The sequence below is a fragment of the Trifolium pratense genome, linkage group LG1, assembly GCF_020283565.1.
Source record: "Trifolium pratense cultivar HEN17-A07 linkage group LG1, ARS_RC_1.1, whole genome shotgun sequence".
Taxonomy (NCBI): domain Eukaryota; kingdom Viridiplantae; phylum Streptophyta; class Magnoliopsida; order Fabales; family Fabaceae; genus Trifolium; species Trifolium pratense.
In genome coordinates, this window is record NC_060059.1 from 49,446,144 (window position 1) to 49,473,639 (window position 27,496).

At 34.3% G+C, this 27,496-nt stretch overlaps 2 protein-coding genes across 2 annotated transcripts; both read right to left on the minus strand.

Annotated features, from left to right (window-relative positions):
* Positions 1 to 14,585: 14,585 nt before the first annotated feature.
* Positions 14,586 to 18,387, minus strand: LOC123904573 (polyadenylate-binding protein 7-like). The gene is made up of 8 exons (XM_045954222.1): positions 18,061 to 18,387; positions 17,083 to 17,201; positions 16,761 to 16,954; positions 16,369 to 16,628; positions 16,159 to 16,265; positions 15,890 to 16,079; positions 15,207 to 15,460; positions 14,586 to 15,080 (listed from the first exon to the last, which is right to left on the minus strand). The coding sequence occupies exons 1-8, from the start codon at positions 18,254 to 18,256 to the stop codon at positions 14,850 to 14,852; spliced, it is 1,551 nt and encodes a 516-aa protein (XP_045810178.1). The 5' UTR covers positions 18,257 to 18,387; the 3' UTR covers positions 14,586 to 14,849.
* Positions 18,388 to 20,886: 2,499 nt separating this feature from the next.
* LOC123904579 (aspartic proteinase 36-like) lies at positions 20,887 to 26,075 on the minus strand. Its single transcript, XM_045954227.1, has 10 exons — positions 25,618 to 26,075; positions 25,111 to 25,240; positions 24,708 to 24,964; positions 24,272 to 24,499; positions 23,357 to 23,519; positions 22,743 to 22,816; positions 22,412 to 22,508; positions 22,252 to 22,315; positions 21,512 to 21,583; positions 20,887 to 21,427 (listed from the first exon to the last, which is right to left on the minus strand). The coding sequence occupies exons 1-10, from the start codon at positions 25,869 to 25,871 to the stop codon at positions 21,252 to 21,254; spliced, it is 1,515 nt and encodes a 504-aa protein (XP_045810183.1). The 5' UTR covers positions 25,872 to 26,075; the 3' UTR covers positions 20,887 to 21,251.
* Between the last annotated feature and the right edge of the window lie 1,421 nt (positions 26,076 to 27,496).

Sequence of the window (27,496 nt, forward strand, 5' to 3'; positions counted from 1 at the left end):
TTAAAATGTACAGGGGACGTGGTTCAAATACTGGACACATAACTTATTCACCTTAATAGTAAAATTTCTAACTAGTTTAAAAATAAAAATACTTAGTATACTTCACTATTTTAAAAGTGTCCATGTTTCAGAGTATATTATATTATTTAAATGTATTTTTAATTTTTATTTAGTTTGTTTTAAACTATTTATCTATTTTTAAAATAAAAAAATATTGAAAATGCTATTTCCAATGGCTGAAGGAAACAAAATTTTGCTACAAGCTCAAAAACGTCATCTCAAATGACGGTAATGTATTGAATTTGGGCAGTGGGTCCCAATTAAAAGTGTGGCATTTGTGTCAATTATTTTCAATGTGTGGCGTTTTTTTTTATAAGCATGTGGCACTTTGATAATTTTTTTAAAATTAATCCAAATGATAAGACATTAGAGCCTATCAAGCAGTGGTCAGTATTCGATCATATAAAAAATTTGGTTACAAACGTAGAAAGATTTAGTAGACAAACTTAAGAAAATATTTTAGCCGCTACTGCAAAAAGATTTATTGTCTTAAAAAAAAAAAAGATTTATCTAGTTAGTCAATCTATTTACCAAACCCCCAAGTTAAGAAACTAAAATTTCAAGATAAGGAAAAGATTTGTTTAGAAGATTTGTTTAGTTAAAAGAAATATATATATTTTAACCATGCAAAATCTTTTTAGTTAACCAACTTAGGAAGATTTGTTTAAAAAAAAAAAGATTTTATTCTAGAAATAAAAACATAAAATCTAAATCAATAGCCTATATAAGTAAAGTAGTACTATGAGGTTTAACAAATAACACTTATTGTTTTCATTATTAAGCTTTATACAATATTTACAAACTTATTTGCCAAAAACACAATCTCTCTCATATTCATCTTCATAGTATTCAATGGCTCAATCCAACAACACATACCTTTCTCCTTTTTCTCTTTATTGTACCACCAAGGCTTGTCTCAATGGCCCTTTTTGTACCTCTTGTACAAAAAGTGATGATCAATGCAAGTTCCTCCAAAAGAAGACTGATTTTGGTAACGAGAAGACAAATGAAGTCAATCTCAATGCTAGATATCGTTGTTACGTTCATCCAATGTTAAAGCCGATTGAAAACTCTGAACAGTGGAAACTTGCTAAGAAGGACAAAACAAATGTTGCTATGTTAGTTGGAAAGAATGTGAAGAAGTCTAATGCTAGAGACAGGAGATACAATAATCCCGTATTGAAACCAGTTGAAAGCCTCGCTCAGTGGAATCTTATCAAGATCAAAAAAGTTACGTTTGATGTTTGAAGAATTTCAAAAGATGAGACATGACTTTCTTTATTTTTTGGTTTAGATTTTAGGAGATTTATTTTACAACATCAGCTATTTGTTGTTGTTTTGATGTAGTTAATTTTACAACCTAAGGTGTTAATTTTACAACCCTTTTAAGTTGCTTTCATTGTTTTATTGTTTTTGTTAGTAGAAAACTTTTTTTTTATGCATTGGAATATTAACTTGCCAATATAAAATTTATATTCAAGTATAAGTATGGTATTATAATTTTTTAGAGGCATAATAATTTATGCACACTTTTTATCAAGTTTGGAATGATCAATAAACTCTTTACTTGCATGTTGATTAAGAAAGAATAACACATCAGCCAAACTATAAAAAAAGATACACATCAACCAAATTTCCACATTAAATTATAATAAATAAAAGAAAATAAGAACAAAATTTTAATTGGGGTAACACAAACAATTATTACTCATACCTAACTTGATAGATTCCCGCTAAATATAGATTAAACACAAAGCAGTTGATTCCTATAGTTCTTGCCAATCCTTTTGAGTTTTCTTTTCTATTTTTGTTACATTTGTTGGAACAAAATTGATTTAAAAATGTTTGCCCCTAAATCTATAAAGGTTTTGATGATAACAAAGTATTAATTAACAATTGGAAGGACTAAAAATTTATTTTAAGTGCGCAGATATAAGCATCATATAAGCTCTGAGTGAAGCTCAGAGGATGTGAATTCAGAAGTTCACAAGCGCTCAGAAGATGTTGGATTTCAGAAGATACAACCTTCAGATGATGAAGTCTTCAGAACTTCTTGAGTGACTAAAGCTTCATCAACCTCTGAAGATCTTTTGGATATCTGTGAAGATTCCCTTTGCAAGTCAACTCTTCTACCAATGAAGAAAAGGACCTTTCAAGCCTGATCAGTTCAGCTACTCTTGTTTTGTCTGTCCTCTTTTGAGAACGTGGGTCTTCAGACCTGTTAGCTGAATAAGGAAAGTCTTCTCTGCTGTAGTCAAAGTACCTGAAACTCTTTCTTAGTTTTGGATACAACCAAACTGCATCAAGACAGACTGCTTGAAGACAAAAGATTATCAACTCCAACGGTTCTTTTTACAACGACTCTTTTCTAGTGGTATATATACTAGAAGAATCAGCTACAACAAATATACATCATTAAGGATTGAACGTGCGCTAAACAAACTCTGAACTTTGTGATATACAAGCTCTGAACCGCTGTTAAGTGCTTTTGCACTTTAGTCAAATACTCTGTACTATTTTGTATTTGTTCTCTTTAGGTTCATCTAAGAGCAATTGTATATTTTCATATACTTTACTATTACTTGAGGAAACTTAAGCTTGTGTGCTTAAGTGTGAAGTCTTAAGCTTGTGTGCTTAAGCATTGTTGAGAAGTCTCTTGCTTGTGTGCTTGAGCAGGTGTAATCTTGTGTGATTATAGTGAACTCCCTTGGAAGTGCAAAGGGACTGGACTACTCTCGTTTTGTGAGAGGAACCAGTATAAATTGCTTGTGTGATCTCTCTCTCTCTCTTATCGTGTTTATTGTGTTATTTATCCGCTGCCGTTGTAGTTAAGTTAAGAACTTGAAAAAGTTTTAAACTTGACTAAAACACAATTCAACCCCCCCTTCTTGTGTTTTCACACCTTCAATTGGTATCAGAGCTCTGGTCTGTTACTTTCACTTAACAGTGAGACAGTAAAGATCTTGTGAGAACACTATGTCTGGAGGAGACGATAGTAGTACTAGAACAACCGGTGAAGCCGGTGAGGCCAGTGGAGCTGGTGGTGGTCCTAGAAATGCCTTTGGTTTTGACTACTTGAGTAATGAATCACATGAACATAGTGGCAACAGAAAAGCCCCTATATTCAATGGTGATGCATCATTATTTGAGTGGTGGAAGGAAAGACTGTATAGCAATATTACTGCTATTGATCATGAGTTGTGGGATTTGGTTGAGCTGGGAGTAACTTTTGAAAACTTAAATGAACATGGAAGATTGTCCATTGAGCATAGAAAGTTACTCACACCAGCTAACTTAAAGACCTACACTAAGCATCATAGAGTAAAGGACATTGTTGTTGGTGCTATTAGACATGAGGATTATGTCAGAATAGAGAACAAGTCTACTGCTAAATCTATCTTTGATTCTATGTGTGCTACCTATGATGGTAATGAAAAGGTTCAAGAGGCTAAAGCTAGTCTTTTGATAAGGCAATATGAACTATTCACTATGCAACAAGATGAAAACATTTAGACTATGTTTACAAGGTTTCAAATCCTTGTATCTGGCCTTAAAGCTCTTAAGAGGAGTTATACCACCTATGACCATGTTCAGAAGATTCTGAGAAGTCTTCCTATTGCTTGGAGACCCAAGGTCACTGCAATAGAGGAAGCTCAAAATCTCAAGACTCTGAGTCTTGAAGCTCTGATAAGCAATCTCAGAAGCCATGAGATGGTTCTGGATGCTGACTCAGACACTAAGAAGAAGTCTAAGTCAGTGGCTTTACAGTCAACTAGGACTACTTCTAAGGCTCTTAAGACTCAGCTTCTTGATATTGAAGAAGAATCTTCTGCTGATGGTCAAGAGGATGAGATGAATGAGGATGAGTTTGCTTTATTCACCAAGTTTCAGCAATGGAACAGATTTAACAAAAGAAATTTCAGAGGTAACAGCTCCAGAAATTTTGTCAGCAAAAAGGATGATCAGAAGAACTGCTTCAACTGTAAGAAGCCAGGACACTTTATTGCTGATTGTCCAGAAATGTCTGCTAAAGACAAAAGCAAAAGATACAGCTCAAAGAAGCAACAATTCAAGAGCAAATTGAAAAAGAGTCTGATGGCTACTTTTGAAGAGCTATCATCTGAGGAAGAAGTTGAGGAAGAAGAAGAGGCAAATCTAGCCCTGATGGCTTCAGCTGACTCAGATGCAGACTCAGACGATGAATCAGAATCAGAATCAGAATCAGACTCTGAAGTAACTGATGAGGTATTTTCTGACTGCTCTAAATCTCAACTTATAACTGCACTTAACAAGGTCATTGAGAAACATCTCAGAGTGTTAAGTAAACAAAAAGTTTTACAAGAAAAGCTTAACACTCTGACTGAACAAGCAGAACATTTTCAAGGTCTGTATCAAGAAACTCTGAATAGAGTAAATGACTTTGAAAAGGGTTGTGCTGTTTGTCACAAACCTATTGATGAGCAGGAAATAGCTCTTCAACAGTTTGTGCATCTCAACCTTGGGAAGAGCAAAGCTGCTAATAGAATTTATAATGTTTTAAGACATAGAGGAGAAGGACTTGGCTATGAATATGGTAGAACATATTCAAAGCTAAAGACCTTTGCCAAAAAGGTTGGAAAATCTTGGGTTTATTATGTTGTTCCACCAAGTGAAGAGGGAAAGAATCCTGGTATGGTTGAAAATGACAATGATGATCTGAGTGATTTAGAAGCTGACAGCTCAGAGGAACCAAGTCCCTCAGGATCTGGAAAGAAAAGTTTAGAAGATAGAAGTTGTTCAGAACCTGAGAACATTAGTTCAGAAGTTCTGAAAGCTTCAACATCTGAAACTTCAAATTCTGGATCCAAAGGAACTTCAGTACCTGAAGCTAGTCAATCTAAAGGATCAGAAGTTCTTAAAAGAAAAAATTCTAAATCTCAGATGGAGTACAGGACTCAGATTATTTATGATTCTAGAGTCAGTAGATATAATCAATCAGAACATGGGATTGGTGATAGATACAAACCCTGGAATCATAAACAATCCAAATCCTGGAAAAATAACAGATTTCAAAAGAAAAGGTTTCAAAAAGATTATTATTCCAAACCAAGATCTTTCTCCAACACTAGACAACATAATAAGCATTTGTGGACTAACAAGCGTGGACCCAGAAGATGGGTACCAAAAGCTGAAATTATGTACCATTCAGATTTACCAACTAGGAAAGGATATGTCCTACCTAGAGTGTGGAAACAAGTCTTATGCAAAGGAAGAAGGGCTTATGTCCTAGACCAATGGCTGACAAGTTCTCAAGTTAACAATCAGAACTTGATAAATGAAGAGGAAGAATACTGGGATGACTTTATCATTAACCTTGATGAAGAGTTCTATCGCAATGATTAAAGTTGTTTCTCATACAGCCTGCCACTCAAAGAAGTATCATGAAACACTCATGGTATTTGGATAGTGGATGTTCAAGGCATATGACTGGTGACAAACAACTATTTTCCAAGCTGACACTGAAAGAAGGAGGATCTGTTGGCTTTGGAGGTAATCAAAAAGGAAAGATAATAGGTACAGGTACAGTAGGTAATTCTTCCCTATCTATTAATGATGTTTGGTTAGTTGATGGACTCAAACATAACCTATTGAGCATAAGTCAATTTTGCGACAATGGTTATGTAGTTGTCTTTAATAAGGAATCATGTACTGTTTCTAAACAATCTGATAACTCCATGATATTCAAAGGTCTGAGAAAGAACAATGTTTATAAAATTAATCTTTCTGATTTGAATGAACAAAAAGTGATGTGTCTTTTGACCTTGAGTGAAGAAAAATGGATCTGGCATAAGAGGTTAGGCCATGCTAACTGGAGGTTAATCTCTAAGCTTAGTAAGCTTGACCTTGTCAGAGGTTTACCTAAAATCAAATATCACTCAAACACACTTTGTGGTTCATGTCAAAAAGGAAAGATTACAAAATCATCTTTTAAACCTAAGAACATTGTCTCTACCTCAAGACCATTGAAACTTCTTCACATTGATCTTTTTGGGCCAGTTCACACTGCCTCTATCAATGGAAAGAAGTATGGATTAGTGATTGTTGATGACTACAGTAGGTGGACTTGGGTAAAATTCCTAAGAACAAAAGATGAAGCTTATGATGAGTTTAGCATCTTCTGCAAACAAATTCAAAATGAAAAAGGCTACACTATTTTAAAAGTTAGAAGTGATCATGGTGGAGAATTTGAAAATGAACCTTTTGAAAACTTTTGTGAAAAATATGGCATTTTGCATGAATTCTCTTCTCCTAGAACTCCTCAACAAAATGGGGTTGTAGAAAGGAAGAATAGAACTCTGCAAGAAATGGCCAGAACCATGATGCATGAAACAAATGTAGCAAAGTTTTTATGGGCAGAAGCTGTAAACACAGCATGTTATGTTCAAAATAGAATCTATATCAGATCTAAGTTGAACAAAACTGCTTATGAATTATTCAAAGGAAGAAAACCTGATATTTCTTATTTTCATCAGTTTGGATGTACGTGTTACATCTTAAATAACAAAGTCCATCTAAAGAAATTTGATGCTAGAGGTTATAAGGGTATTTTTATAGGATACTCTGAACGCTCAAAAGCATACAGACTGTATATTTCTGAAACACATATTGTGGAAGAAACTATGCATGTCAAATTTGATGACAAAGAGCCTGACCAAGTGTCAGAGCTTGTGGAAGGTTTGTCTAGATTTCAGGTATCAGAGGATCAATATTCAGATATTCCAAACTACTCAGAACATCCATTCTCTGAAGAACCTCTGAATACAACAGTTCCTACAGACTCTGAACAACAAAGAACTGAAGCAACTGCTGAACCTGACGTTGATGAGTCTGAAGATGATGAGCCCCCAAGAAATACCTTCAAATACAAATCATCACATCCAGAGGAACTGATCTTAGGCAACAAGGATAGTCCAAGGAAGACAAGATCTCAACTGAGAAATGAGGAATCATTAGTTGGTCTTATCTCAATGATGGAACCTTCAAAGATTGATGAAGCTCTGAAAGATGATGCTTGGATTGTAGCAATGCAAGAAGAGCTGAATCAATTTCAAAGAAATGATGTCTGGACTCTAGTGCCCAAACCTTCAAACAAGAACATTATTGGAACAAAATGGGTATTCAGAAACAAGCTGAATGAACAAGGTGAAGTGGTAAGAAACAAGGCTAGATTGGTTGCACAAGGTTATAGTCAACAAGAGGGGATTGACTATACTGAAACCTTTGCACCAGTTGCTAGGCTTGAAGCAATCAGGTTACTTCTATCTTATGCTGTTAATCATGGAATAACTTTGTATCAGATGGATGTTAAAAGTGCTTTCTTAAATGGTTTTATTTCTGAAGAAGTGTATGTTAAGCAACCTCCTGGTTTTGAAGATGTCTCAAACCCAGAACATGTTTTTAAATTGAAGAAATCACTGTATGGTCTGAAACAAGCTCCAAGAGCTTGGTATGATAGACTCAGTAATTTCCTTCTTGAAAAGGGTTTTGAAAAAGGAAAGGTTGACTGCACACTCTTTAGAAAAACAACCAAAGAAGACATTTTAATCATTCAAATTTATGTTGATGATATTATTTTTGGTTCAACTAATGCTTCCTTGTGCAAGAACTTTTCTAAGATAATGCAGGATGAATTTGAAATGAGCATGATGGGAGAATTGAAATTCTTTCTTGGAATTCAAATCAATCAGAAGAAGGAAGGAACTTATGTTCATCAATCAAAATATACCAAGGAACTTCTGAAGAAATTCAATCTAGATGACTGCAAGATAATGAACACTCCTATGCACTCAACTACCAACTTGAGCAAGTCAGATGATGAAGGAAAAGTAGATCAAAAGGTCTACAGAGGTATGATTGGTTCCTTACTCTATCTGACAGCCTCTAGACCAGATATTTTATTCAGTGTATGCTTATGTGCAAGATTCCAGTCAGATCCTAGAGAATCTCATCTTACAGCTGTAAAGAGAATCTTTAGGTATCTGAAAGGAACAACTAATCTTGGACTTCTCTATAAGAAATCCAATGATTATGTGCTAAATGGATTCTGTGATGCTGACTATGCTGGAGATAAAATTGAAAGAAAATCCACAAGTGGCAATTGTCAATTTGTTGGTGAAAACCTTATCTCCTGGGCTAGTAAGAGACAAACTACTATAGCTTTGTCTACAGCAGAAGCAGAATACATTTCAGCAGCTAAGTGTTGTACACAACTACTCTGGTTAAAATATCAGTTAGAAGATTATCAGGTAAGCAGTAACAATATTCCTTTATATTGTGACAATACTGCAGCCATTCATTTATCTAAAAATCCTATCCTACACTCTAGAGCCAAACATATTGAAATTAAACACCATTTTATCAGAGATTATGTTCAGAGAGGCATTATAGATATTAAGTTTGTTGATACTGAAAATCAATGGGCTGACATATTTACTAAAGCCTTACCTGTTGAAAGATTTGATTTTATAAAGAAACATCTGAACATGTTTTCAATCTCTGAATGAAAATTTTTTTTTTGGGCTTTTAAAGTGTAAGAGGTTATGTATATCAGAACTTATGATTCAGATCATCTGAAACACAAGCTCTGAAGTACCTAACTCTGATAGAGAATTTTAAATATCTCAGAGGCTCTGAACTATATAAGTGGGAAACGTTTAGTATTCACTGCTGAACAGTTGTCCATTAAAATAGCAGTTACCGAGTAAATTTCTGCACGTGGTCTACGTGTGTCAGGTAGTGGGTGGTTAATGATGATTTTTGGTATTCAACTTTCTGTCAATTAGCGTAACTTCCCAAATTTGCTATTTTCATGTTAACTGTACTCATTTAAATAAACTTACACAATACACTTGCACACTATTCACTTTCACAACCTACACTTTCATATTCTCTCTAAACCTCCAACACACTTTCTTTCTCTCTCGTTAGTTTTCCAAACCCTACCCTAATCTCCAACAATGGCCGGACCTTCGTCATCTTCTTCAACAAAGATTCCACCGTTTATGTTCAAGAATCTTCAGATTGTTGGGAACGAGATGGAGTTTCCTGAATCTGAACTCTGTTTTCTGTATGAGAAGATTGTGGACTTTGATAGTTTGTCTGCCAATGGTTTTGAAGTTAAGCAGTACTTTACATCACAAGGATGGGATAAGTACTTCGACATGCTTAACGGTCCTATCTACCCAGACTTGCTTAAGAAATTTTGGATGAAAGCAAGAGTGTTTGATAAACATGAAGCAAAGAAGGAAGAAATTGCTGCTATTGAGAGGGATCCTAGTCTGAAGGGTAAAACTAGGAAGGAAATGGGCTTGCTGGAATTTACAGGTGTTCAGATTAGGTCTAACATCTGTGGGATGAATATGGCTTTCTCACCAATTCATTTCAATGCTCTTCTTGGTCTACCTAACTCTGGGATAGAGTTAGATGTTTTTGAAAAGGATACAAGATACAGAGATGATCTTCTGCATCTCATCTGCACAGACTTCTCTTTGAAAGGGAAAGTCAAAGGATTGACTGACGAGTGCAGAGTGATGTTCAAGATAATCCTTGCTTCTATCAGTCCAAGAGTTGGAGGGACTAATACAATCTCCTGGACGCATCGTCATTTGTTATATTTCCTTCTGACAAGGAAGAGAGTTAATCTTGGAGATTACTTTTTTGAACGGATTTGTGAAGCAATTTTTGCAAGTAAGACTCAGAGGAAAACTACTATAGTTTATCCCAGGTTGTTGTCAGACCTTCTATATCAAGGTCACGTGGTTCAGAACCTGCAGAAGTTCCACCCAGAATTGGTTCAGAAGAAGTTTTATCCTGAGATTCTGAATGCTAGTTTTCTATCCAAAATGCGTTTGATTGCATCTAAGCCTGTTGCTCCTCCTCAAGAATTCTCTGTTAGGCTTGAAGATCGTCTGTACATTGAAGGCTACCCTGTTATTTCTGAAGCTGATGCTGAGCATGTAATTCAGGACTACTTAGAAGTGCTCAGAAGAGAAGGTTTTATTGTTGATAGGAGTATGGTTCCAAAGGCTCCTGCAAACCAGTATAACCCTTCTAGGAAGCAAAAGAGAAAGGCTGTAGCTCAAGATGATCTACCTAAGCCAGATCTTTTGGCTCAAAAGAAAGTTAAAGTTGAACAATCTATGGCTGAGCAAAGGACTAAGAGAAAACATGAAGAATATGCTACCAAGGCTACTGAAGAAGCTTCAAAAGAGCCTGTTGTTGTTGAAGTATCCAGCTCATCTGAAGAGACTGAGTCAGAAGATGAGACTGAATCTGATGAAGAGACTCTGGCTGCAAGGTTGAGGAAAAGACCTGCTCCTACTCCTAAAGGTAAAGGTAAGTCTACTAAGTATGTCTTTAATGCAAAAGAGATTGGAATAGGTTACACAAAACCTCTCAGAACTGTTTTACCAGCCTCTGAAACTCCAACCTCTGATAACCCCCTATCAGAATTAGAAAAACATCTTAGTCCAGATCCTCTGAATAACCAAACCTTCACCCAGAAACCTTCATCACCTCCAAAACCTAAATCACCTCAACCTCAACCACAAAAAGAAACACCTATCATATCACCATCTGAACCTACATCACACACTCCAAACCCTGACAAAGCTTCTCCCACTAAACAACCATCTCCAATTCTGTCATCTGAACCTGCATCCCCACAACATCAAAATCCTGAACCATCTAACCCTGAACCAACAGATAATCCAATTCCTGAAACAATTCCTGAACCTCAACCAAGTGCTGAATATGCTTCTCCTGAGCGTATTCATACTTGTACCCCCAAGCCTTCAGAGGCAGAAGTTGTCATTATTGACAATCCTGCTAATGAATCAACCAATATCTCTACCATTCCCAATCCTTCACCCTCATCATCTAACCTATTCAATAATCTATCCACTCAATTGCATAAAGACTTGGTTAGATTATCTTTGCTAAAGGACAGGTTTCTAGTTTGTCCTTCTGATGTGGATTTGGAAGTTTCAAGCATTAAGGCAAGGATTTGCAATGCTTTGGATGGTGCTGCTGAGGAAATTAAGGCTGTGGTTGGAAGAAGAGACTTGGATGTGATAAGCTTCATGAGGGAAAGTCTGGCTAGGGCTGAATTGAAAAGGTTAACCACTTTTAATCATGCTGAGTCTGAACGTGCTAAGCTGGAAGCTCTTGCTGCTGCTGAATATCGTCTGAACGCTTTCAAAGTCATCTGGATAGACTCCAAGCTGTTTCAGAGTCTTGAAGCTCAGAGGTCTGAGTCTGAAAGGTTAGAAGAAGCTGCTGCAAGAGTTGCCCAGTTGGCAAATGAGTTGCAACCCGAGGACTTTTCAGAGGATGATGTGCTTGCTTTTCAGAATCAAGAGGATGTGCTGATGATTGACTATCCAGAGGAAGGTGAACCCTCTGATAAAGGCAAGACACCTTTGGTTGAAGAACAAGTGTCTTTGGTTCAAGATCAAGCTCCTGTGGTGGTTAATCAGTTGCAGATCTTTCAAGAAGCCCTAAGAGAACAGCAGGAAGGTTTGGAAAGGCAAAGAGCTGCTCACCAAACATTGGAAACCAAGGTGGATGGTTTAGTTTCCAATGTGGGATCTTTGAACGACAAATTTGATCAACTCTTAGCTTTCCTTAAGAAACCCTAGGACTCTAAGCACTTGTTTTAAGCTGTGTTTTGTTTTTCTTGTTATCTTCTGAACAATTTTATTTGTCTGGTTTTTTATTTCAAGCTGTTTTGTTTATGTTGTCTTTACTTTGTCTGCAAAAATTTCTTATTTTGGTTATGTGGTTTGTTATTTTTTTTGTTTGTGCAAATTTTCTTTGATAAATAAGATCATAAGAACACAAGATGCTTTTAAAACGAAAATCTTTATTATTGATCTAACCATGTTGAGTACATTGGTAAAAAGAAAGAGAAAAAGACAACCTAATCCTAATCAGATGGATAATACTCAGAAGAAATCTCAGATTTCTCCTCAGCATCCTCTGATGAAATCTCTATAGGATCTGGGTTTTGCTCTTCTTCTTCTTCTTCTTGTTCTTCTTCTGGAACATAGCCAGCCAAGAACTCAACATAGTCAGCATCATCTTCATTCTCTTCAGCTTCAGAATCTGATGAGATGATTATTATCTCAGCATCGTGTGGTTTCTTGTTGTCTTCTTTATTCTTCTCATCTTTTTCGCGTTGTTCGTCTTCTTTCTTTCTCCTAAACTCTGCAATGCGTGAACTAAACCTTCTCATTCTTCCTAATCTCTCTTGGTTTACTCGTTTTCTCTTGTTTTTACTTGAAGAAGGCATGTTAACTCGTTCACCTTTTTATAACCTTTTAAGCGCGTTGTTTTCTGTCTTTGAAATAAATTCACCTTTGTAACAACCACTCTTCTTCTTTGACTGTCTTGGTTATATAAATTTTTTTACTTTTTGATAATGACAAAAGGGGGAGTAGTTACGCATTAATTGATAAGTGATAAGTTTCAAAACTGAAACCACGCCTTTTATCTCGCTTTTATCCGTTAAGTTAAAAGTTGTTACTTTTAAGTTGTTTTACGTATTTCAAGGTGGAGACTAAGTTAGTTGAAACTGAAATAAATTTCATAAGTAAGGATAAGTTAAGAGTGCAATTTTAACTTAGCCTTATGAGACTTAGGGGGAGAGCTTGCAAACCTCTCACTCTGAAGAAAGATATGAAACTTGTTTTATTTTCAGATTATCTTAATCTTATACTAAATTAAAATATCATGGATAAAACATAAAGTTCAGACTTTATGGAGTATCAATCTTAGGGGGAGCTTGCAAACCTCATAAACCTAAGAGAAACATGATAAGTTAATTTAACAACAATTGTCAATTAATACTGATGTTTGTCATCATCAAAAAGGGGGAGATGTGTGACATGAATCTGGAGATAGATCATTCCTATATACACTGTCGAGATCGAAAAGTTCCATTCGACAGCAATTCAACAATCGCTTTCTCAAGCGGTTGAGAGCCTTGAGTCTCAAGATACTGGCATCACCCCATGTTAAATATGTGTTGTTCCCAGGCTCTCCTAAACACCATCCACCAGGAACAACTGAGCTAGGACTTCGGCCCAAAATATTTTGGTCAATGAGATCAAGCACCGGATCATCTTGCTGGAATTTTTTACCGAAGGCGGCTCCACTATTAATCAAGTCATCAAAATCTGTTGAATTGAGTGGTCGAAGATCATTTCTATGGCTGTCCTAATTTATTACTTTCTTGTTGAATTGTCGAGAATTGCAGAGAACTGTAGGGAAATAATTGGACAGCGATGACGGTGTGTTAGATAAATACATCAGTAGAATCCAAGGGAGGTTATCTACTCCTAAAATGTAAAACTCGATAAAATTAGGACTTAAAATAGAAAAAGATGAACCTGCACAAGAAAGGAATAAGTCAGTTAAAATAAACTTCTCAACAAAAAGTAATAGAATCTCGCAATGACAGTGTCTTATTGATTGGAACTCAAGTTACAGACAAGCAAAATAGTGTATTATTGATTGGACCAGAATTATTACAGACACATTTGAGCTAATGCTCCTCAAAGAAGAGATAACTCTGTCATGTTCACTCTTATACCTATGTTTCCTCTTCTAAAAAACTGACCAGATTAGCAATTGTAATCAATTCTCCTGTTCAACACATTTGTTAGTCTGGCCCGAACACGATGCCTAACAGACTGTATATTTTTTTTTTCAATAAGAGCTTCTTTTGCCAGTTAAAATTAGACTCTGCGTCTCAATGTCTCAAAAGTTTTCTTTTAATTGAGATTCTGGAACTCCTAATCCTATATGCTAGAAACTAATCCAAACAGGACCTAAGTAAAGATCTGCTTAACTTTTTTAAGTGATGAAAACAAGATAAAGGAAAACTCAAGAATGCGACAAACTGCATATCAAAAATAGCAACTGTGTTAAGGCAATCATGAGCGAAACACCCAAGAGAAGGCAAAAACACAATTTATACCCTAAGATGCATGATAGATAATTTGTGCAGTTATAGAATGCCTACAAAACTGGGCACTAAATGAAGATGTTGCAATAGATGGGTAGGCATAAGTAACAGGATTGATAAGCTTAGCGCCAAGAGCTTTAATTATGAAGAAATTTGTAGTGGTTCTGATAGAGTAAAATGATGAGAGTTTACATAAGATTGTTTTGGAAAATTAAACAACTACTAGCTCATGCCTGGTTTAGATGTGAATATACATTAAAACAATGTGCCTTCAAAGATGGTAGAATTAGATTCAACATGATATGGTGGAAGACTATTAATAAGAGTTAAGTGCATAATGGGGTTCTATGATATAGTATAATGAACACATGGCAAACTAGAATCCTTCGCTTGGATTTCAATGAGTGTGATACTAAATTTGGGAGCATTACACCATTTGTGCCATGTGTTAAAAAATCATTTCAAACTATTATTGCAAGTAACTTTTCTATCATACCATGTTACCATATTCAAAATCCCAAACAAAAAATTTCCATTAACCAAATGTTACCATATCACTATTCACAATCAAACTGAAAAAGCTGAATGTATCATCATCACTATATATTCACATCAAAATGAAAGAAAATATACTGCGTCTGCAGAACAAATCCTAAAAACCAGTTCAAAGATGCCAAGAATGAAGTATATTACAATATCAGATATCTGGGTTCTTGAAAATTTCAGCCACCACATCACAAGCTAGGCTAAAACGAAGTATCATCTCTTGGTTGAAGTATATTCAAATCACTGCAACCTTAGCTGCAATAGAATTTGAATGAAGTACATCCTGGCCAGAAACTTTGGTCTTCTGAAGGTCAAGAACCTGCATAACAGATGAAGTTCCAGCTTTGTCTTCAATCTCCTGTTGGCATCCACTAGCCACATAATTGACCTGTCCTGACTCTTTTGAATTCGTATTGTCATTCATCCCTCTCATGTCTATCCCATGCTGCTTACCATTGATGGAAATCTGTGGATGGAAGAAGTAAAATTAAAATAAATATCTAAGACCGTTAAAACTGACATCAAAATAGGATCATGAAAAAGGTGAATGAAATACATGTATATATAGTTATTATGCAAATTTGTCACTCACAGTAGAAGCTGGTGATTGTTGAAATGCTTTAGAAGGTGCTGCAGAGCCATTAGCACTCAATCCTGATCCCAAAGGGTGATAAACAACACCAGTAGCTGCGTAGATGAGAGGATGAGGTGCACCACGGATAACAGCAGATGAAGGTCCAGTTAATCCTTCTAGTTTCTGAGCATGTTTGAGCTGCAATAATCTTTTCCTAACCTCTTTCTTCTGAGCAAAAGCAACATACAGTGGTTTGCCATGGAACATGCACCCTGTAGCATTTAACATCAACTTAAATGAAACATAGGACTAACATAACTAGTAACTTGATAAATTTGTCTATCCAAGAACAAAATAATCAAACATATCGAAAGTATTGTGAAGAAAATGCTCCTAAATGTACTTGTCAGTTGGATAAAGATATTTTAATATCATTAAAAAATTCTTAACAGGGCGCGGACGTAAATTTTCTAGATCAGAACTTCAGTACATAGAAAATAATTAACATTTAACATATATCTAATCTCTCAAATTGTAATCAAATATACATAACATGCAGTATTATTGGAACATGATGGTGATAAATTTTCTCAAATTTCATAGTACTACTAATACATACCTAGGCAAAAAATGATACAAGACCAAAAATATTCAAATCCTATCACCTTAGTGGCTAACAGATTCAAAGCAACTTAACTCACCATTAAAACTGTTCACAGACTTAACAGCCTCATCCAGGGTGGAGAAACAAACAAAACCAAACCCCTTGCTAATCCCTTTATCATCTCGCATAATTTTTGCAGACAATATTGTGCCACATGCACTGAACTGGACCCTTAGTTCTTCATCACTAACGCTATCATCTATGTTCTTCACATAAATGTTTGATCCCTGAAAGATAAATGGTGACATATTAAGAAAGTTGGAATTAATTAGTCAACTATATATAGAAGAAATGGCATGAAATTACCTTGTATTTCAAGTTTTGTTCCTTGCATTTTTCCACAAACAAGTGATGCAATATCTGTTCACGTTCAACCTTTTTTTGTGCCCTTGCAACATACAAGTTCTTTGAACCTACTTATGACAAACCAAAACCAGATATATCCAGAGAATCAACATCCAGGAAAGTGCAATTTTGTGCACAAAAGACCCAGTACTAAAAAGATAAACAAATTACCAAATTGTGATCCATTCATTGCTTCCATTGCTCGTCCAGCATCATCTGGGTGGTTATAGTTCACAAATGCAAAGCCTTTTGACATCCCATTCCCATACTTTGCAATAGCCAAGCTACTAATCTTTCCAAAAGAGGAGAACTTTTCTTTAAGATGAGCTTCGGTAATATCTGGGTCCAAATTCTTAACGTACAAGTTTGTATCCTTGGCATCCGGAACAGGATAAGAACGCTCACTTTTTCTGATAAATTTCCCAACATATCTGTGAGAAGAATTGGAATCAGATTAAAATAAATCTTTGGATAACGAAAACAACAATTAACTGAAGGCACAAAAAACATAGACTTCAAATCACAAAGTATATGGATAGCATATTCTAAAAAATTTAACATACATCTTCTTATCTCTCACAGTAGAGCCATTCAATTTCTGGATAGCATCATTTGCAGACTCCTCTGAATCAAACTGGATATAACCAAACCCTTTGCTCTTCCCATCCTCAGACATTTCAATTTTGCTGGACAAAATATTCCCATATTTGTGAAATAAATCATGTAGTCCCACATTATCTATGGATTCTGCTAAGTTCTGTAATCAAATTAACACCAGAAACTTCTAATTAGAGTTCATTTCATAGATAAAAATGAAACAGAATATCATATCATTTAAGCATTTCACATCATAGCTATATAGTGTAATAGTGTTTAACAACATACCTTAACAAACACATTCCCTCTGCCACTTCTCCTTGCATCAGCATCACGACTTGACCACATGACCCTTATCACTTTTCCATTGAGTAAAGAATGATTCTTCAGTTCGATTGCACGAATTGCTACTCAATCAACAAATAACACATTAACAGTATAAACATTCAAAGTGCTATGATTCTTTAAAGCACATAGAATCAGACTACATTAACACATTAACAGTATAAACATTCAAAGTGCTATGATTCTTCAATTCGATTGCACATTTTTTATTTAATTTTTTGCCTTCTAATCTTTCACAGCTAAGTGAGCTAACCACAAATTATAATTCCAATTTCAAGATTGATACAATTATAAATCTCAATCAATAACATAACTTGGTCTGATCAATTTTGGCAAATAACATAGGAAGCAAAAAACACCAGCTTCAATATTTAATCAACTAACATCATTCTAGCTACCAGTGAGTGACAACACATCCACACACAAGCATACAATACAATATACACTATTTCCCCCTTTTACTAAATGATAATATTGCATATGTAATTCATATAAACTTTTCCTCCATTTTCAAGAATCAAGATAAAGGTTAATTTCTTTACAACAACTACAATATTAATTATAATAAACCATTAATCCTAAAATATAAACACCAATTAAAGCATAACTAACTTTCCAAACGCAAGAAAAGCAAAAGATTAATCAAAATTAACTAACAACATTCTAGTTCCAGTGAGTGACGACACATTCACACACAAGCATACAATTTTCCCCTTTTACTTCATTATAAAATTTTCCTCCATTTTCAAGAATTAAAGGTTAATTTCTTTACAACAACAACAAATTAATTATAATAAGCCATTAATCCTAAAAAAGAAACACCAATTATAGCATAACTAACTTTCAAAACGCAAGAAAAGCAAAAGATTAATCAAAATTAACAGTGCAATCAACTGTAGAAACCGTTAATGCTATTGTTACCTTCTTGATGAGAAGTGAAGTTGACGTAACCGTAACAGAGGGATTTTCCAGTCGCTGAATCCTTACAGACGCGAACGAAAATGAGGCTCTTGAATTCCGAAAATGCCTTATAGAGAAGATCGTCGGTTACATCGGAGTGAAGATCGCCGACGTAAAGTGACGCCAGTTTAGCCGTTTCTATCTCAGAATCCGCCATTGTTGAATCGGAAAACGAAGCAAAGAACGAAAAGTTGGTGGTAGCGTTATTTGTTTGGAAAAGTTTGTAACAGAACAGTTAGTTAGTTAGTTATAGGAATGAATGTGAAGAGAGAAAGAGAGAGTGGTGAATCGGTGATGTGTGGTGAGAGTGTGAGAATTTTGCATGGCGGGTTCAGTATAAATAAGGGATTAACAAAACGGTTACGCGCGCTAACTTAGAGCATTACCTTCACGGATTTTTGTTTTTTAATTTTTATTTTTTACATTCTTGAATTTTTGTAAGTTTAACAAAAAAGAAAATTAAAATATCATCCTTCATATATTTGTGAAATTTTTTTAGTTAATGGATATATTTTGTCGATGTAAATTAACTAATTTAGACTGACATTTCAATAGAAATCAAATATTTCTTCATGTTATATAATTGAATGTAATAGATAGATTGTTTGAGATAATATTTGATTGTTTTTGGATATGATAATGTAAAGTTATTTTATATTGTCAATGAGTATTCTATTTTCTCAAAATTTATTATAAATTACATGACAAAAATGATATTATCAATTTAATAGGATGAATTGTATGCAGGGTCTCTTGATGAGCAAATACATAAGTATTGATAAATTTGTGTTTCTGAATATCCAACTTCAAGTGTGGTGATGATTTAAAGTGAAATTTAAAGACTTCGATTGTAGTTTTTATATGTGGTATTCGAACCCCTTAATTTGACTTTTTTTTACCAAAAAGGTGTAGTTTTTATGGCATATTACCAAATAGATGTAGTTTTTTTTAAAAAATTACGGTGTAAGTTGTCGTTGCCATGTACGACTTACACACACTACTTCCATTTTTCTTTTTCAGCTTTTAAGCAAAGTACGACTTTGATTTTTTTTTCTTTTCAATTTTTAATGAAAGTCGTCACTACCATCGACGACTTTCAATTTATTTATTTTTTTGCAAACTAAGAATTCAATAAAAGATATAAACATTGCAAACATTCATAATTTGTAAGACTTAGAAACTATTTAAACATTCACTCTTTATTTGGACGATTATTTTTTATGTCACTCAGTACGACATAAACCACATTTTCTTGTTTTGTTAGGTATAACTACATCCATCTCGTTATGTATTCTAGTTGTATTCGGTCTGCCCATATTATGTCTTCTCATGTTACGATTAAGTTTTAATGTTGGACCCGAACATGAAGTCTAATAATCTTCGCTACCAAGAGGATGAAATTCATGCATGTAAACTTTATAGATGTAGTCCAGTGTGTAAGTTGGGTCAATATAATGCAATAGGCACACAATGCAATCACATGTGAACACGGATATCTGAGTGCTCGGAATTCTTCATAGTCATACCACCAAGTATTTAAATTCTTAGTTTGTAAAGAAAAAATAAAAAAAATTGAAAGTCGTACATGACAACGACAACTTTGCTTAAAAGTTGAAAAAAATTTGGAAGTAGTGTGTAAGTCGTACAGGGCAATGACGACTTACACCCTTTTGATAATTTTTTTAAAACCGCACTTGTTTAGTAATATACTATTAAAATTACAGCCTTTTGGTAAAAAAATCCCTTAATTTGCTTGAGAGCTTAGTGATGTGCCTCTCTTTTTTGACACCATGGCTTTTTGTTTTGGCCATTTCTCATTGTAATTTGACTTTGTTTAACCTCTTCATTGTACACATCTTGTACTAATTGTTTTATTAGTTTTTTAAAGTCTATTTTCACATTTTTACTGATAAGATAGTACCAACAACCATTTTAACCATTTTAGAACGGTTACAACTTAACATGAAATTTAAACTCCGTCCATCAAAGTTATAAAGTCGACTCTTAGTCAAACAAGTTGAACTTTGCATCACAATTCCATATTCTTATTTAAAAAGAGAATGAAAAAAATAAAAACTAACAAATTATACAACCAACTTCCTTTATAAAGTCAACTCCGTCTATCAAAGTTATAGATTGAAAGAATTACGGAGACCATTTCAAGAGTAAAAAGTTATAGAAACTAAAACTTAAAAAAAAAGAATACATTACGTTATATGTAGTAAAAACATATTTTATATCTATATTCTACATTAACAATGGTATTAATGATCATGATATAAGAGATGAACAACAAGTTCCTACAAGGAATAGACATTTGTATTCGTAATGATATAAATCACTACTTGTGCACCATGCACAACATAAGGGACTTGTACATGTTAGACTTGGCCGAAGAATGATTAGATTTTCATTATTCTTCAAATGATAGTTACATTAGGCTTTATACAGCAACACCTAAGTAACTAACATGGTAACTAACTCACTAGTTAGTTTCAACTAACATAACAACAAAATTGCACCTAAGCTAAGCTAGTGCCTTGCATTACAAGTAACTGGTTGCAGCCAACACTATAAACAAGAGGTCTATACGAAACAAGTATAGTCTCAATGTACATTATTATAATAGAACAAAGACTGTTAACAGGCAAGTTACTTGAAGAATATGTTTCGGTATGCAAGATAAGTATGAACAATTCAGGCAAGGTGCCATTTTTTTGTGAAAGATAAAAATGTGAAAAGTGGCTTCCTTTTTCTTATTCGGTAGGGCGCAATTTAAATATTTAGTTAAGTAAATATTAAATAAAATATCAAAATTATCTGAGCACCACTCATGAATCCATTGTTAAGAGAAACCTATACACCTATCTAAGAGTGAGAGCTGAAGAACACAGCTGAACTGTTCTGTGCCGTCAGAGCACTATATAAATATTACAATCTGAACCATTAGAGATACACTAATCTACATTAATGCCAGTTCTCTCTTTACAATGAGATCTGCATTTTCATTAGATAAATGGGAGGATACCCCCTTTTGTGAACATAGAGTAAACACATCTACCACTCCTGATCCAAATGCGCCAAGAGTTGCAAACTCAAGTAGGTATCAATGTTAGGTGACAAAGAATGAGCTTTTGAATCTTGAGTTTAAATTATAAATGTGGTGACTTCATGAAGATTATTATGTGCATAGAAAGAGCCACAATGCTTACAGGGAGTAACTTGGAGAGAATCCCTATCTTTGAGCTGCTGACACTAGTCTGTTTTGCTCTTGCATTGATGTACTCATCCTTGCTTGTAGTCACCGAGACGTTTACAGACATGGAACCTAGCAGCAATTTTAAAATTTTAAGACAGAGTGAGGGACCCTATACTTGCAGGAAATAACAGTCCATGTATGTAGTGAACTTACAATCATAGTTAGTCCATCCAATTCGCTGACGAGCCAAGTCATAGACAATGATCTTATCTTTTAGAACAAGATCTGCAAAAGAAGAAACAACATTGATGATAAACTCAATTCTCAAAATACCAATTAGATCATTTGCTCATTTGATGCATATAATTTATATAGATTAAACATGGAAAGGCTAAATTATAATTAATATACTTGTTAATGATGCTTTAAGATAAGGGATAAAATCAACTTTATCAGAATTACAAAGATCAGTGTCAGAGAATAGTATACTAAGTTCCTTTCTGAAATTGGTTTGTTGTGACAAATGGAAAGCAAACATAAAATAAAATATTTATTGGAACTCAATTTGAAAGATGATAATAAGAGAAATCAACATCTTTGGATCAAATTTTGAATTATATATATGTAAGATAATTACACTTGAAGTTCCATTGGAATGTTTAGTAGAATATGAAAATCAACTATCAACTCATATTTTTAGTTTATCTGTAACATTCAATCAGGTGTTCTTTATTTTCACATGTAAAGGGCTCTGAAATTGTGAAGTACTACCAAACTAGACATGGATAAAATGATTCCACACAAGTCATTTGCCACAGATACAGAACATATTTTACAATTCTCTACCATTTATGAAAGTGAAAATACCCATTTCATAATCAAAGGAGAGAATTCTAAATTTTTTTCCAATTCCAAGCAGAGTTTAGTCTGTTTAAATTTGTCCATTAACTAACCTCCTAAAATTGTGACTCCCTCTTGCACTTTCTGGAAACCTATGCACCACATTGCAGCACCGTCCTGTTAAAGCATTTTGGCACATCAGTGGCATACAATTCCAAAGAATAACTTCTTTATATGCAAGAATATAACCAGCACTGTAACAGACATATTTACCTGGAAACCGTTATGCACAAGGTATTGTGCTGGTTTTAAATCCATTGATGCTCCACCCGCAAAGTTTAAACTGACTGGAGGAAAATTATCATCTATACTGAATATGTAACAAATACAAATTTTAATGACAGATTCATAAATCCTAAACAAACTCTCTTTTCATATGAAGTATATAAAAATCTTCATAACAATATTGTAATCCCGCCATCCCTAACTAAAAGCAAAAACAGGTCGAAGAAAGTTGATGTATTTGATTCAAATTGGAACCAAATACATCAACTCTCTTTGACCCATTTTTGCTTATAATTAGGGACGGAGTATTTGTAGTTACCTGGTTATGACCAGATAACACTGGCTTCCTTTTGAAATAAAGGGAGTAGCAATTTGTGACACAGCAGTATTAACCTATACATCCATTTGAAAACTCAACATCAGGATATGCTAAAGTCAATATTGATCATAAAATACAAGAGAAATAAGCAAGAGGTTGTTAGCCTCTCTACCAAACCCCAAATTGGAAAAATTAATAACAAGAATTATATAAAAACAATGATGTAAACCTAAATACAGTGTTCAATTGCTGAAGCATCTTAAGGCATACAAGTCTCCATTAAATCATTTTCAGATTTTACTTTAAACAAAAAACAATTATTGACTGGATCATTGAATGGTTCAAAATTGATCTATATCCACATAATAAAATTTCATACCAGTCAATTAAGACAGGAAGGTGAGAATCCAAATGAACTCAATGGCAAAATGTCAATCAGCAATTTCAGGAAATGGACAAAACACGAGACAAGCAGACCAAAGAGTAAGAAAATATCCTCATTAGTTACTATTACTAGCAATGCAGAATTCCTCATCATTAAAAAGGCAAATGAGAATAATGTGCCAACAAAGTACAATGCTTAAAAGTTTTGGGCGATGTACACGAAAACTTACTGCATTAACAAGAGGATCATAAGCTTCTTGAACAAGATATGCCAATGTTGTACCACAGTCAATTATAGTTCCTCGGTTGTCAGATGTTGCAAATACAGCTGGATTAATTGAGAGAAGTTGCCCATTGACAGCAATGCTTTCAAGATTTAAGTTGTAATGAGGTCTGAGAATTAATTATAAAGGAAAAGACTAGTCAATTATACAGCAAAGTATGTCATATTGAAATGTAAATTCTCTGACAAGATCAAAAACAGAAAAAGAATATTTTAAGAATCTGATTCTTAGCAATGTCACCTTATGCATTTGATTAAAAAACTCATTTCATTAAATTAAGAAATTTTAAAATGGTTGTCCATTACCAGGATGATTCGATCATACTCACTAAGGGTGTGGCATGTGATGTAACATTGTGTAAGAGAAATAATAAAGGAGCCCAAGGGGGACTCAATCAACAGAAGATGACAAGACAAATCCCTTCAAGACAATATCATCTTGACAAACCAAAGCATTCTCTTCTCCATAAGAGACATGAAGCCAAATATTTTTCTCAGCTCGCTAGTGTAACAAGAAACTACCCAAAATCACGTATTCAAAAAATTATCAATTGAGTTAAAAAAACTGACGGTTTTACTGCACCACAAAAACAGAATAAAAGCTTTGATTAAGCTATTTGCAGTGCCGACCTTGCATTTCTTGTCATTCAATTCAACCAAGCATATAATAATACTAACTTGCAAAAGCAAAAATGCTAAATTTCATAATTATTGATTGCCAATCAACAATAATGTAATTGTGAATATTTAATTCCATAAATTACTTTCAGAAATGTAATATCAATATTGTGAAATATCAGGGAAAAGTGATCCACAAACTGGGGACAAGGAAATGAGAAAAGCAGTGCAGAAGAGAACATACTGTGATGGGACTAGTGGACTATAAACAATACTTGGCTCCAAAATCTCACCAAGAACTAGAATGCCTCCTCCATTGGCATCTCCTTTCAAACAATGAGAGAAAACTTTGGGTGTTATTCCTCGTGATGACAATTGTGATACAACAGATAGAGCACCAGGGCCGAACCCAAAAATTCCATCAACCGCTCTATCCGTCTTAGTCAAATCTCCAGACTGAGAGGTGCTACACCTATTGCCAAACAACCATCAAATAAAGTTTTATTTCAATCCAAAGTCCATATTAAGTATTACTATTAAAAACTAACCACATCCCACACTTCACCCATTTCTCCCTTGACAAAACCTGCATTGCATTACGAATCCCCCCCAAAATAACATTCCCCTACCCCAACATTCTCTCCGATTTTCAGTCCTAACAAAGCACAAGGGTTGCTCACCCAAAAATAACGGTAGCCGAAGAGTTGACACCATCAGGAGCAGACTGTCCGAGAATCATGTCAAAATACAGTTCATCAGAGACATAAGTACCTGAGGTACCACTCCCATCTTCATACTGAAACGTGTAGCTGCACTGATTAACCTGAGGGGAGCATTGAGCACCTGGACCTTGACCCCCATAAGTGCATATAGGGTGCGAGCAAGGAACTAGCGCAGCAGTGGATGAACCAACTGTGTCAAAGAAATTGAGCTCAATCTGTACAATGCACAACAATACAAGCAACAAAAGAACACAATGCGTTAAGCTCCAAATCGGAACCTTATTTCCCGAGGCAAGAAAACAACCGCAACACTACAAATAAGTAGTATGCATGTAAAAAAAGAAGTAATGGAAATGCTGACCCCAAGTCCACTAGTTTGAGGACAATTACTGCAAGTATTGCAATTAACCCACAAAATATCACTTCCAGTATCAATCTGAACATTAAATTCCTTAGGTGGAGATCCTATCTTTACTTTGGTAGTATACAGCCTGAACAAGAAAACCATCATTATTAATAATTAACCCTCTTTAGATAAATAAACACCTTAATTAAGTTATTTCTCTAACAAAATATAAAACAAAATCAAACAGTTTTCATATAAGTTATAAGTTGTTTCCTTCTATAAGCTATACCAGAGAGCTTACAGAAATAACCTGAAAACAGCTTATTTCATATATTTTCATAAGTTCCCTCAAACAGTACCGCAAAAATTAAATTAAACTCGGTACTTAAATATGGCAATAAAATATTCAATTCAATAATAATTCAATAAATGCATAACATAAGATACCAGAAAAGGAAAAAGAACATGCGAATGAATATAAGAAAGCAGAACAATAAATTAGAGAGAGAAGATTATCCATACCCCAGTGAGAATGGATCGGAGGTGCCTTGAACTTGGAAGCGGACAACACCACCAACAACACCTTGCAAGAATCGAGCATGGCGAACTCTATCACGAGCTCTGATTGTTTCCATCTCAACACGGTGGCTAAGAGGAACTGCTCGTTGTAGATGGAGGTAACCGCCGCCACCGCCGAAGACCGGCGAGGTGGCTATGCAGCATCCTATCAAAAGCAGAAGCAGCAACAGCAGCGTTGGAGTGTGAAACCGCCGCATTTTGGTTTGAGTTTTTTTTTTCTTCTTCCGTTTTTGGGGTTTTTTTGTTGTTTAATTGGAATGGGAATGGTGATGGAGTCGGTGCATTGAAAATGGAAACGTTAATTAGATAGAGATGAAAAAAGAGAAAGAGAGAGAGAATGAGGTGTTACGGTTTCTTCAGAACATGATAGTTGATCATTACACTTAATCAGTAACTAGCTCAATTGTCTCGTTAAATACTAGTGGTATACTACTATATCTCTAGCAAAATACTAAAATAACCTTTTAATTAAAAAAATAAAAAATAGAATAAGACAACTACGGTTCTACTGTTTTTAATTTTAAAAAATTGTTTTTGGAAATGAATAAATTGGAGGTTAAGAAATTAGAAAAAAAATGAAATTTTTGTATCTTGCCATGAAAAACTTTTTGTATTATTAAAATACTATGTTAAAATAACATTTTATTCATCAAATACCTTAAATATTTGTTATGTGTTATTTTATCATATATTATTATATTAGGTACTTATATTTTGTAGATCAAACTAGTTTAAAGATCCGTGCATTCGCACGGATCATTGACTTTTATTTGATATTTAAGCTTGTTATTATATTATGGTAGAAATTTTATTTAAAATAAAATATTTAAGAATTTGTTATATAATATTGTAAAAATATAAGTGAAATTATTGTGCTATTTTTTTTATAAAATTTATTAAATGAATAAATTTGATTATAATTATCAATGTAAATTATCCAATTTTTTATGTATCTGTAGCAAATAACGGTCACGTGTATATTTTTTAATAAAAAATTAAAAATTTGATTAGGAATATTTTGGATAATTTAGTAAATTTGATTAGAATTAACTTTAGTGTATAATTATTATTATATTATTATTATTAATAATAATTAATAGTATATTTAATAGTATATTGTTTATGTTTTTGTAATGAAAAATATTATTTTTCTATTTCTATTTCTATGAAGCACACTGATTCAGGTGAATTACAAATGAATGATGCATATTGTTTCAAAATGCAACCTCTTCAAGATTTACATTGGGCCAAAGTTATATGGAGTCCTGATATACCTCCCTCTAAATCTATTCTTGCTTGGAGGCTGATGCATAATAAAGTCCCAACTGATGAAAATCTTAAATCTAGAGGTTGTTATTTGCCTTCTATGTGCAATCTTTGCTGCAAATCTGAGGAGTCTTCCTTTCATATTTTCTTTGAATGTGAGTTTGCTGTCAATATTTGGTCATGGTTTGCAAGCTGTTTGGATATGGTAATGCACTTTACCTCCATGGAGGATATGTGGAAGATTTGTGACATGAATTGGTCTCCTCAGTGTAAGACCGTTATTACCTCAGCTTTGGTCAATTTGCTTAGCTCTATTTGGACCGCTAGAAATCACGCCAGGTTCAATGATAAACACACCAACTGGAGATCTTCGATATCCTTGATTGTTGCCAATACTTCTCTTTCGGGCAATCACTCTACAAAGACCTCTTCTTGCTCCATTAGAGATTTCATCATTTTGAAACATTTTAATGTAAACATTCATCATCCTAAAACTCCTGTCATCAAAGAAATTATTTGGCAGCCTCCTTTGTTCAATTGGGTTAAATGCAATATT

Coding starts and splice junctions, on each gene's coding strand:
- LOC123904573 (XM_045954222.1), bottom strand. CDS start 18,256: ATGGCGGATTCTGAGATAGAAACGGCTAAACTGGCGTCACTTTACGTC. Junction 16,080..16,158: donor AACAAAACTTGAAATACAAG/GTAATTTCATGC, acceptor TTTATCTTTCAG/GGATCAAACATTTATGTGAA. Junction 15,081..15,206: donor AACAATCACCAGCTTCTACT/GTGAGTGACAAA, acceptor TTCCATCCACAG/ATTTCCATCAATGGTAAGCA.
- LOC123904579 (XM_045954227.1), bottom strand. CDS start 25,871: ATGCGGCGGTTTCACACTCCAACGCTGCTGTTGCTGCTTCTGCTTTTG. Junction 22,316..22,411: donor TTGTGCATAACGGTTTCCAG/GTAAATATGTCT, acceptor ATGCTTTAACAG/GACGGTGCTGCAATGTGGTG. Junction 21,584..22,251: donor GGGAGTCACAATTTTAGGAG/GTTAGTTAATGG, acceptor CTTCTTTTGCAG/ATCTTGTTCTAAAAGATAAG.